This window comes from Pelodiscus sinensis, chromosome 3 (genome assembly GCF_052426305.1).
Source record: "Pelodiscus sinensis isolate ZL-2025 chromosome 3, ASM5242630v1, whole genome shotgun sequence".
In the NCBI taxonomy this organism is placed as follows: Eukaryota; Metazoa; Chordata; order Testudines; family Trionychidae; genus Pelodiscus; species Pelodiscus sinensis.
In genome coordinates, this window is record NC_143054.1 from 61,500,292 (window position 1) to 61,513,416 (window position 13,125).

The 13,125-nt window shown below is 45.3% G+C and overlaps 1 protein-coding gene across 4 annotated transcripts in view; it reads right to left on the reverse strand.

Annotated features, from left to right (window-relative positions):
• The window catches only part of IBTK (inhibitor of Bruton tyrosine kinase), a 116,881-nt gene that overhangs the window by 45,937 nt on the left and 57,819 nt on the right, over positions 1-13,125 (reverse strand). For all 4 annotated transcript variants that reach the window (XR_012902586.2, XM_075923811.2, XM_006115894.5 and 1 more), the window contains exons 18-20: positions 9,655-9,772; positions 8,383-8,443; positions 7,491-7,618 (exon numbers count right to left, since the gene is read on the reverse strand). Coding sequence is in view for 3 of the 4 variants with exons in the window: in XM_075923811.2 (XP_075779926.2) it covers positions 7,491-7,618; positions 8,383-8,443; positions 9,655-9,772 (307 nt within the window). In the remaining variant the exon portion in view is untranslated. The remainder of the gene's footprint in view (positions 1-7,490; positions 7,619-8,382; positions 8,444-9,654; positions 9,773-13,125) is intronic.

The window sequence follows — 13,125 nt, forward strand, 5'->3', positions numbered from 1 at the left end:
CATCCCCGCGCTGCAGCTCGGAGGCTTTGCATAGTTGTTTTCAGCCGGGTCGCCCCTGCGCAGTGTGCAGCGTGCAGCATGCACCGCTCGCGCTCTTTGATCTTCGCACGCACCTGGCTTACCTGTCAGTTCCTCTCACCGTTCTACATTTGTAAGGATACAAAAGAAAACAACTCCGGAACGGGGAGGAAGGGTGTGACGTGGAGCACCCACAGGGACCCATCTCGAAGAACTATCGTTACTGCACGAAGGTGAGTAACTTCTTCTTTGAGTGGCCCCCGTGGGTGCTCCACTCATAGTGCCTTCATAGCAATGCTCGCGTTGCGTTCCTGGAGTTCAGGCTTGTCAATGACCGAAAGTACTGCTGAGGTCACCAAGGAGTCAGGCGTCCACCGGCGCACTATTGCGTAGTGATTCATAAAAGGTCAAGCTTGAGGACTATGTAGCTGCCCCGCAGATTTCCAGCAGTGAGACTCCTCTGACAAACGCTGTGGATGTTGCCACTGCCCTTGTGGAATGCGCCCTAGGTACAAGCTGAAGGGGCTTGTTGCGCATTGAGTGACACATTGTCATACAAGAGACTATGATGTTGGACAAATGCTGGGAAGACAATGCACTGCCCTTGGAGCAGTCCACTATGGATACTATTAGACAGTCGGTCTTACACCAAGTCCGTGTTCTGTCTATATAGAATGCTAACGCTCAACGCACGTCAAGGGTATGGAATAGCGAGTCTCGAGTCGAAGTATGCGGATTTGGGTAAAAGATGGGTAAAAAGACGGGTTCGTTGATATGAAATCCTATTGTGACCTTTGGGATAAAGGCTGGATGGGTACTTAATGTGACTGAGTTCTTGGTGAAAACTGTGAAGGGTGGCACTGCCATTAATGCTGCCAGTTCGCTCACCCTACGGGCGGATGTAATAGCCAATAAGAATACCACCTTTGTGTTGAGCATCGATAACAACGTGGTGGCTAGTGGTTCAAAGGGCAGGTACATTAATGTGTCAAGAATCAAATCCAAGCTCCAAGCGGGGGGGATGGATCTTCATGGGGGTTTAAGGTTAGTTATTCCCTTAAGCAGTCTTTTGGTCATAGGATGAACAAAGACGGAATGGCCTTCGGTGGTGGCATGGAAGGCGGTGATTGCTGAGAGGTGAACTCTCAGCATAGAGACTGAAAGGTCCACCTGGTGTAGGGAAAGGGTATAATCAAGGGTCTCATGCATTGGTGCAGAGTGCGGTTGGATGCCAGTTTTCTCACACCAAGCGACGAACCTCCTCCATTTTGCCAGGTAAGTCTTTCTTGTGACTTGCCTTCTACTGTTCAACAGTACTGTCTTTAAAGCCTCTGAACAAAGTAGTTGTTCTACTCTGAACCAGTTATGAGCCACGCTCTGGTCTGAGGTGTAGCAAGAACCTTGGATCTAGGAAAGGAGGTCTGGGAGGAGTGGCAGGGAACGTGGTGGTAACAGGGATATCCTGTGGAGGAACGGGTACCACGGTTGTCTTGCCCAGGCTAGTGCTAGGAATATGACCCGGGCTGAGTCTTCCTTGATTTTTTGGATTACTCTCGGAATACGTACTGTTGGCAGGAACGCACAGAGCAGAGGCGTGCCCCAACGGATTAGCAGTGCATCTCCAAGAGAGCTTTTCCCCATGCCTCCTCTGGATCAGTCAAGGTGACACTTCTTGTTTTCGTAGGTCGCGAAGTGGTCTATTTGCGGTGATCCCAAGCTCGGAAGATGTTGTCTAAGACGTTGGGGTGGATTTCTCACTCGTGATCCTGAGGGAAAAATCTGCTTAGAGCATCCGCTATGAGAATGCTTGTGCCTGGTAAGTAGGATGCTACCAGAGTGGTACAGTTTCTTATGCACCAGTTCCATAAGTGGACTGACTGCCAATGCGCAAAGTAATCAGGATCATGCTCCTCCTTGTCAATTGACATAATACATAGTTGCTATGTTGTCTGTTAGCACTCGGACAGTTGTACCAGTTATATGTGTGCGGAAGTGTTTGCAAGCAAGGAATACAGCTCTTAGTTCTGGGAGGTTGATATGAAAAACTGCCTCCACCGCCAACCATCTGCTTTTCATGGACATGCCATCGATGTATAGCCCCCAGCCCAAAAGGTCTGTAGTCAACTGGATCGATGGCAGTTGACATTTGAATGGAACCCCTGCTAGCAGATTTCTGGGGTTCAACTACCAACCCAGAGACCTGCAAATTAAAGGAGCTGGGGTTATCACTTTGTGTGTGGAGTGTTTTGTTGGAATATACACTGATACCAACCAGTGTTGAAGACAGTGAAAATGAAGTCTCGCATGTTGGACCACGAAGGTGGTGGCCGCCATATGCCCCACGAGGCAGAGACAGGTAAGTATGGTGACTGTAGGGGCGTGGATGAGTACTGTGGCCAGCTCGTGCATAACTTGAAAGCATTCTTGAGGTAAGTATGCACGGACTATGATGGAATCCAGACATGCACCTATGAAATTTATACTCTGCGTGGGATCTGGAGACGACTTTTGCTCATTGATTATGAGCCCAAGCAATAGAAATGTCTGCCTGGTTAGTGTCACCATGCGTAGGACCTCTTGTCTCAACCTACCTTATATAAGGCAGTCGTCTAAATATGGAAATATGATCACATCTCTGTGCCGCAGGTGTGTCACTACTACTGCCAGGGTTTTTGAAAACACTCTGGGAGCAGATGCTAGTCCAAACGGTAGCACCCGGTATTGGAAATGATCTTCCCCGATAATGAAACGGAGAAAACGTCTGAGCCGGATGTATCGCTATCTGAAAATACGCATCTTGCAAGTCGAGGGCTGCAAACCAATCATCCTTCTCTAGCAACAGCATTATCTTGGAAAGGGTCACCATCTTGAACTTTTGACGGCGGAGGTATTTGTTTAACTTCCTGAGATCGAGGACGGGCCTCCATCCTCTGGTCTTCTCTGTGAGAAAATACCATGAATAGAAGCCCCTTCCTCTGAACTGAGGAAGAACGAGCTTTATGGCCCCTATGGAGAGCAAACACTGGGCCTCTTCTTTCAACCGGATCTCATGAGATAGGTCCTTCAAAAGGGACGGGGTTGGTGGATTTGTGGGTGGTATGGCAGTGAAGGGGATGGTGAGCCCGGATACCACCAGTTGTAATACCCAGCGGTCTGATGTAATCGCCGCCCATTGATCTTGAAAAGGTCGAAGTCCATGGTGAAAGAGGTAAGGGACTTGTTGTTCCATCACCGTAAGGACTTGTTGCATACCCTCAAATCGAACCATCAAACTTGCTGTTTGGAATTTTGTCGGTTGTTCAAACGGAATGGTTGGGGCCATCTACGTCGTGGTGCTGTTTTGGGCGTGATTGGTCTATGGCTCGCTGCTGATGTTGTTGTCTTTGATAGGGGTAGTTGCACCTCTTCTTGTAGGAGTAATATCTCTTGCACCGAAAAGGGGGTGTATACATCCCCAGGGTGCGGCGCACAGACCAGGAATCTTTTCCGGAGTGGAGGATCTCATCCGTCTTTTCCGCAAACAACTTATTTTTGTCGAAAGGGAGGTCTTCCACTTTTGTGTGAAGCTCCTTTGGAACTGCTGTGGAAGAAAGCCAAGATGAGCACCTCATCATTATTGCAGTTGCAGTGGTGTGAGCTGCTGTGTCTGTCACATCCAAGAGATCTGCAGACTTGCTCTTGATGCCGTAAAACCCTCCTGCATAAGGGACTTTAAGAGAGAGCGCTTGTTTTCTGGGAGGTACTAAAGAAGCTGCAATACCTTTCAATAACTGTCGAAGTTGTGGTTCGATAGCAAGGTGGCATAATTAGAAATATGTAGGAGAAGGGTTGCCGAGGAGTAAACTTCCCTGCCAAATATATCTAACTTTTTGGCATCTGGTGTTGTCTTATACTGCGGTGTCCTGGCCTGTTGTTGCACTGCATCTACCACCAGCGAGTTCGGCTGCAGATGGTTAAAGAGGAATTCTAAATTCTTGGAAGAGACAAAATCTCTCTTGTCCGCCCTCCTGCAGGCTGGTGGTACTGAAGCTGGTGTCTACCTGATGATGTCCGCCGGTTCCATAATGGCTTCATATCAATAGGGATGGCCACTTTCCCACTCTGCCTTGGATGCAAATTTTTCAGCAGTCGCTGTTTCATTTGTGATTCTGTTATCTGGATTTCTTGGGACTGAGCCACCCACTTGAATAGGTTCTGGAACTGCTTAAAATTGTCTGGTGGGGACCTGTCCAGTGGGAAAACCGCTTTGTGTGTTGAAGAGGGTGAACGGTCAGGAACTGGACTTTCAGTCTGATGGTCATCCACTTCAGACAACTGCCTGTCTTCCAGGTCTGACTGTTGTGTTGTGGCCCCCGGACTGCGTATTCAAGAAGTCAGGTGACGGTCACAGTGCTGCTGTGGCGGAGTGTGCCCCACTGACAGTGGATTGTTGATGCATACGGTGAAGACTGTTGATGCATACGGTGATGGGAATGGGAATGTGATGAGTACGGAGGAGGATGGCGATACTCATAATATCGATTTGACAGATGAGGCGACGAGCACCTGAACGATCTATTACTGGTATGTCGCCTCTTGTGACTGATACACAGGGAATAGTAATAACGTGGCGATCATCCATTTGGTGGCGAGTAGGATCAGTGCCAATAGTAGTCGCTGTAATGTGGGCGGCCATATGGAGAATACTGTCTATAATAGACCTGGTGTCTTGAGCTGTGGTGCCGGTAGGTATGGTGCAGAGGTGAGGCATACATCGGAAGAGAAGGAGAGGGACCCGGTGAAAATTTTAGAGAAGGGGAGTCCCCTGTCCCTGTGCTTTAACTGATGCCTTTGATGGAGGCTCAGCCTGAATAAACCCTGGTTCCAGCTCCTGCTCTGGTGCAGGTCTTTCAATCAGCTGCAGCACCATTATATATGCCGGCGCCAGGGCTGTTTGGAACTGGGAAGCACCAGGTAGCTCCAGCAACAGTATTTGTTGTGATGCCAGTTCCGGAAGAGTTCCCTCTGGTGCCACAGCTGCCCCCGCGGTTGTCTGCTGCTCTGGCGCTGCTTGCTGGGCTGAATGGAGAGATGCTGGGGACTTTGAAGGATGTGCACCGCTTGTCTGCACAGAGGCTGCCTTCAGCGCTGGCAACATTGCTTGCTGTGTTGCCGGTGCCAGGAGAGTTCCCTCCAGTGCCGCTGCTTCCTGCGCTATTTTCTGCTCAGCTTTAGAAGTTAACCGGTGCGGTGCCGGCACCTTTGTAACACAGGCGCCATTTTTCGGCACCAAGGCTGCTTTTGGCACAGAGTAAGCTCTATCGGATACCGCAGCCTTTTTCCCTTTAGTCCCCAACCCAGATGGTGAGGGTCACAGGACAGAGCCAGAGGATTCAGGTTTACCTCCCACCGTTCTTTCAGGTGGGAGTGATCTGGCAGGGGAGATCTTTTTTCTTCCCCTCCCCCCCCCCCCCACGTAGCTCGGGGGAAGAAATCCTTCTCTTGTGGTTCCCCTCCAGCTGTTGAGCATTCCCTGCATTGGGGTCCAGCGCCTTGTCGAAGAGGAACATTTTAAGTCGCATTTCCCTGTCTCGATGAGTGCGGGCTGTCATCTTTGAGTAGTGCCCACACTTACGGGGAATGTGGTTCTCCCCTAGGCAGGCTGAATGCCCATCTGAAACTGGCATGGGCTCGCTGCATTGGGCACACTTTTTAAACCGTGGAGATCCAGGCATGACTAGGTTAATCATTTTCTTCTAAAAGAACAAGTTTGTTAAATCCCTGCTGAACTGTTAGTCAGTAACCGAGGGGAGCCACGGGAAGCGGAAGCTTCAAGAAAATGCTGACAAGAGTCCTCCTCTCTTTTTTTTCCTTTGTTTTGTAGCTAAGAGAAGAACAGGCAACAAAAGAAGGCTAACTATTTACAATTAACTAATTATAGGTTCTCTTAGGGGAAGAAGAACTACTGAGGAGATGAGAGAATGGAAGCTCCATCTGTGTCTTGAGAGGAACTGACGGGTAAGCCAGGTGCGCACGAAGATCAAAGAGCACGAATGGCGCGTGCTTCACACTGCGCAGGCGCAACCCAGCTGAGAACAGCTATACAAAGCCTCTGAGCTGTGGCACCAAGATGAGCCAGACACCATGAATGGAGCACCCACGGGGACCACTCGAAGAATGAGGGTATGGGAGGGAATGCAGTGTCCGGGAAGGCATGTGAGGGCTGGAGCAGGGATGGAGGAGGATTGGGTTACATGGGATAGGATGACAGAAGGGGGGCAGAAGGTTGGGGAGGCACAGAGGGGCTGGGATACTACAGGCTCTAGCTGGGAGACTTTACCTGGCTCCAAGCCAGCAGCCCAGCAGGTTCCTTAGCCAGGGACCCTGCCTTCCAACAACTGTATGTGTTGCAGGAGCCAAGTTTATTGCTCTAACTGATTCATGTGAGCCCAAGGAATGAGGGAGGAGGGGCACTTACCACACCGCCTGTTTTGCAAACAGGAAGCTGCTATTAGTGAAAACTGGCCAATGGGAACTAAGGAGGAGTGGGGAGGGCAGGGGGTAGCATGAGAAGCCTGTCTCCCCTCTATCCAGGCTTTCACCATTCACAAACACACACATGGCCCTGCAGCTGGCTTCACTGAGTCCAAGTGGGATGGGACAGGCAGGGAGCCAGCTGAGGCTCTTGTGGTTGGATCGGGCCACAGATTATCTTTTCCCCAGCCCTGGAGTAGAGGCTGAAACCAGCTTCTCCATTTGTAGCAGGCAGCAGCTACTGCTGCTGCTTCTACTCCTCCAGGAGAGTGAGTGCCTCGCCCTCCCTTCCCCAGATGATCAGCTGAATTCCCTGCCTGCAGGGAAAGCTCTGAACCTTTGTGCGGGGTTCAGAAAAGGGCCACACAGCCATGAAACTTACGAGCCAGTCACCCACACTCCCATCTTTCTATTCCAATTACAAAACACTGAAAACAATGCGAACCCATTCCCACTGAAGAGAGTTCTTCTTTTGACATCATTTTGGTATCATTTTCTCTTCCTCCTCAAATCACTTCTTTAGATTATCCCCATGCCATTTAAAGTTTAAATTTATCTTTAGTTTTGAGGACCTCAATAACTCAGCTTCTTTCTGTGTAACTATTATAATCTCCACTCAGCCTAAACATCATTCTGAACAGCTTCTTTTGCCACTTTTGCATACCACACTAATTGAGGCAGATGGAAGAAGAGTACTTTGTTGCTGCTTTATGATGTTTTCGTCATCCGAAAAGACTTTGAAAACAGATTCTGGAACCAGCATTTCTTCCACTTTAATATTTTAAACTCTATTAGTTTAGTGCCACCAATGCTCTTGACTGCCAACTGCGAAAAAAGAGCTAATAGGTATCGTACAAGAAAAATATTGCTATGTGTGGTTCGCTATTTGGAGTGATGAATGGCAAGAACTTCAGAAATCAACTATTTCTGCAATCAGAGAAAGAAAACATAAGACTTACTGAGATGTTTGTTCTATACTGATTTCTTCTTTCAAAAAGAGAAAGTTTTCTCCATCATCAGGCTCCAAAGAGCTGATGTCAGGTCCATCTTGATATGGAGTAATCACTCTCCTGACCATGGCTGGAATCTACAATATGAGAAGCTAATGATATATTGCTCCTTTTGGTGTAATAGCACACTATTTCTTGCAGACGTACTAGATTATAATCACTTTAATACATACATTTACAGTCCAGGTAATAAGACCATTATTCATTTCCTTGGACAGGTGTAGGCTGTAATCGAAAAATCCAACATGCACAGACACTATTACATTCATATACCACAGATTCAACTGACTTCACAGGAAAAATGGTAGATTCACGCACGCACGAGTCTCTTACAATTAAATTATTACAGAAGAAAAATAGGTTATAATGCATACTGACTCACCCATGCTTACTGGCAAAGTTTCACTCATTTAATTTCTTTCACTTAATATTAATTCTTCCTACACTGCCCTAGTAATATTAGAGCAGGAAAGCAGAATTAGCTGATCTTAGAAGCTACTAATTCTACTAAAAATAAAAATGTTACCTCTTTCCCCTCACCCCCCAAATTCTTCTGCGTGGAATTACCTGACAAATTTTAGTTCACTAAAACCATTTTAGATCTATGTTTTGTGATATCATTAATACTTTTACATGACTAGGACTGATAGAATTATATATGTTGCAGTGGTAAACAGTATGTAACTATCAGAAAATTTCAGAAATAAAGAAGAATTAAAATACACATTAAATTTATTTCTGGATTTATGTCCCACCTGATAAGCATCTGACACATTTATCACCTTTCCTTAATTTTCATTTTTTTAAATAGTCACTTTTCACTGAAGTAGGTATAGCTTACCATTTTTCTGTAAGCCAAGGAAAGGTCCTTCAAAATCTCATCACTTAAGACATCCAGAGTCCTAAAATAAAATATATAGTTATATCTTCAATCTCTTTTACCATACTTTAAATCATTTGATTCAGACTGTAGTATTTGTTCAATGGGGTTCAAATAATCACGGTGCAGGGTACAATTGATATGTACAGGTGATAGAATTAAATATTATGGTGATGCGCACTGACATCCCACTATAGCTACATTCAAATGATTCAGCAGCCTGGTGATGAAGGCACTCCGCTGGGAGGTAGGACATATGGATTCAAATCTTCTCTGCTTAATTCAGCGGAGAGATTCAAATCCCTGCTCCAGAGTAGTGATTCAAACCTGAGTTTCCAACATACTGGGCAAGTGCCCCACTTCCTTGGAGGAAGTTATAAAAGGCGACAGAGACAGAAACAGTTTTCTGAAGCTGATCTTGACAATTGTTTTCCTTTTTTACATCCAAGATTCAATAGGCAAAAATAGTGATACATTTGAGGTTGTTCAAAACTGTGTTTTTCAGCAAATAAACTGAAAAATTTAATCTAGCCCTACTTATAACCATTTGGAATGGTCTTTCAGAATTACCTTGCTGGTCCTCCGTTCTTATGCCTGATCCAAAGCCCATATCGGTGGAAAAACCCCTACTAGGAATGTAACTAGATAATCAGATACCCACTAAGCATCACCCTTAATGGGTGATGCTTACCAGGTAATGGTTAATCATTGCCTGGGAGAGAGCTGCTGTTGTCGCAGTCTCACAGTGGGGAGGGGAGGATCTGCTGGCTCCCAATACTCCCTACGGGAGGCTGCCAACTCCCATCCCGTGAGCCTGCGTGGGTTGGGAACTGGCAGCTCAGTGAGAGATCGAAAGCAGCCGGATTAGAGCAGCCCGTCAGCAGCACAGCTCTCTCCTCCCCGCCGCCATTAAATCACTTAACCCGTTAAATCTAACATTTAACATCTCTAACGCCTACTGACTTATTTTAATGAGCTTTGGATCAGGCCCCTTTTTTCTCTTACTTCTATAAATGTAACACTTTATTATATATAGTAGTACAGGTGAAACAGGTACATAACATGTAAGACAGGGCACAGTAGTTTCAGCACAAATGCAGCTGAAGATTTGTAATTATATTCTCAACAATGATGCATGTAACAATTCCTGATAATCCATTCAACAGATCCACCTTTTGCAGTATTTCACCTTAGTGGTTTAAAGTGCATTGTAACACCAACATCCATCCTTACCTCGCTTCAAGCAAGGCTGCCATGTTTAGTCCTATGAACTGGAAGCAGGACAATTTTAACTGTTCAGCATTATAAGTTGCTGAAAACTCCAGCAGCTCAGCAGCATTCTTTAAAGTAACTGGAAAAAATAAAAATCACAGACTTAACTATGTAATTTTGTTCTGTAATCACATATTCTTTCAATATATTCAATATGAATGGAGGAAAGATAAGGTTATTAAAAGACTAAAAATAAACACTTTTCCTAGTTCATTAGTCAGAACTACTAATATTTAAGTGCCCCTGCCTCCCACCCCAGGCAACTATTATTATTAAATCATTATGCAACATGAATTTGACTGATTCTATACAGCAGGGGTGGGGAACAGAAGGCCCAGGGGCCAGATGCAGTCCCCCAGATCGCCTGGATCCAGCTCCTAGGGCTCCTCCCATGCACCCCCAGCATTGGGGAGCCCACATGGGCACTCCATCCCCTACCCCCGACTGCCTCCTGCCCAACTGATTTTTCTGTGGGTCAGTAGTCCCTGACCTAAAAAAGGTTCCCCACCCCTGCTATACAGACATAGAAATGATTGTCCCAGGTATGAAAAGCCTACAACCTAAACAAAGGTCAGCATTGGAAATGGAGCACACAGAGATGGAGAAACATGGGCTAAAACAAAAGTAACATGAATAATTTCATTGTAAACAAAGCTTAAGTGCCGCTATTTTCCTATATTGGAGAAAGATGTAGTGAGAGAAGACAGGAATGAAAGTCACAAAAGAAAGTCAAGCAAACCAAGTCAATTCTAAGGAGAGAGAGATGAAGGAGAGTGAGGATGTTTGATTTACTGGATGAGGGAGGTCCTTCCACCTTCAAAGACTTTGTCAAGAGAAGTAGGAAACCACAAAAAGGGCAACAACAAAGATCCAGAGAAGGACATAAGATGGGAATTAGACAGAAATAAACTGAGTAGTGCCTTAAAGTGAGGACAAGTGCCTTGAATATGATGAAGTAAGAGACCCAGATCTGTTAAAGATCTTCTTGGACTAAGCTGTCAATCGACGGATCTCATCTTCTATGATGCCTTTGGTGAGCAACTAAACCAATCCTTGATCAGCAGAGCCAAGTGCAGATGTCACATAAAAAACGCCAACTGCAGGCACTGTATGTTCTTTTCAGATCCTGTGCATTTCCTGCAATGCCTGGATACACTGACTCTCAAAGCAATTAAAAGCCTATACAATGATTTGTCACCAGGACAGAGTGTCCTAAACTACAGTTTCCAGATCATTGGGAGATATGCCACATGACTTCATATTGGCCTTTAAGATGTCTTTATAGTACTTATATTGACCACCGATAGAGTGCTTTCCATGAGCAAGCTGGCCACGGAAAACCATCTTTGGTATCCATGTATCATCCATCCTCATAACATTACCAATCCAGTTAAACTGTTTGTTCATAAGCATTGCTTCCATGCCCATGACACCACACAGTTTAAGAACCTCCGTATTAGGAATTTTGTCCCTCCAGATCACATGGGCAATCTTCCTCAGACAATGCATATGGAACTAATTGAGCTTCAAAACATGGCAACGATATATTGTCCATGACTCCGAGCCATACAGCAGGACATTCAGGACAACTGCCTGATAAACCACTATCTTGGTATGGAGTTTAATACCATGGTCATTCCATAGGTATTTGGTCAGTTTTCCAAAAGCAGCGCTAGCAGTCCTTAGAAGCAACTAACAGCATAACCGAAAAGTAAATGGTGAACAGGAGAGGAACAAGGACACATCCTTACTTTGTACCATTTAATATTTCAAAAGGCACTGATGTGTCTCCATTGTCAAGGATGCAACCAAGCATGCCATCATGGAGAGACTGAACAATGCTGATAAATTTTTCAGGACAGCTAATTCGTCCAAGTATTTTCCAGAGCCCACTTCTGTTGACCGTGTTGAACGCCTTGGTGAAATCATTGAAAATCACATAAGAGGTCCTGATGTTGCTCTCTACATTTCTTTTGTATCTGTCTGTCTGTAAATATCATATCAGCAGTGCCTCGACCAGCACGAAAACTGCACTGGCATTCAAGAATAATACAATTGTTAAACACATGTATTGAGAGCCAACTGTAAAGGATGCGGGGCCAGGATCTTACTAGCTATAGAAAGCAGAGAGATGTCCCAATGGTCATCACAACACGCACAGTCACATTTCCTCTTATTTTTATTTTATATATATATATATATATATACACACACACACACACACACACACACACACAAAATCAGGGCATCTTTGAAGTCCTGGGGGACTAGCTCCTTCTCCCAAATGACACTAAACAAGTGGGTGAGATGGTACATCAGCTGGCCACCAGCAGCTTTATAAATCTGATCGAATTGCATCACTGCCAGGTGCCTTTCCAGATTTCATCTATTTAACAGGTTTTTGTACCTCACCAAGAGTTGGTGGTATAGTCAGCTGTAAATCATTAGCCCACTGAGGAATCTCTTCAAGAACACTGCTGTCAAAAGTTGACGTCTGGTTCAATACTTTGTGAAAATGTTCAGTCCAGTGGGTAACCATTCTAGACATTCTTGCTAGTGATTAAAGAAGCATCAAAATTGCATTGAAACAGCACTTGTGTGTCAGGTATTTCAAGTTAACTTACATCTAACTTTTTTCGGCATACAGCAGAATGAGGACGTTTTCATGAACAAAGGTTCAAGGAGACAACACGGCATACCATGTAGTAGTCAGACCAGGAGCCAGTACCACGCATTGCATGAGTTAACTTGACATCAGAAATGTCTTTTTGTTTGGTGATGAAGTAGTCAGTCATATGCCAATGCTTAGACCGAGGATGCATACAGGTTGCTTTGTATTTGTTCGCCTGTTGGAAGAATGTGCTTGCAATAGCAAGTTCTTCTTCAAACTTGTGCACAGCATGAAGAGTGCCATTTGAGTTCTCACTTCCAATACCATGATGTCCAAGCACCTTTGGCCATGTGATGCAATCCTGACCAACTCTAACATTAAAATCAACGAGTATATATATATATATATATATATATAGCTTAGATTTAAAAGGTACTGAAGAAATCACTGAATTCAGGCTAGCATAGAAAGCCTCTTTTTCATCATCTGCAGCAGTCAAAGTGGGTGCATATGCACTAACAAGTACAAGGCACTGTCCCTGCCTCAGTCTAAACTTTGCAGTCATACGGCAAGAACTGATGGCACGTGGCTCGGATTGAAGTTGGGAGACTAGTGGTGTCCTGATGGCAAAGCCAACTCCTGCTTGCCTTGGATGACCCTCAGAGTAGCCCACACAATAATATGAATAGCCTGCTCCAACCTCTGTGAACTGGCTGGTACCAGAAATACATGTTTCGCTTAAAGCTGTAACATCAATTTTGCAACGTGCAAGTTCTCGACCAATGATTGCTGTCCTGCATTCATGGCGATCACCACGATCA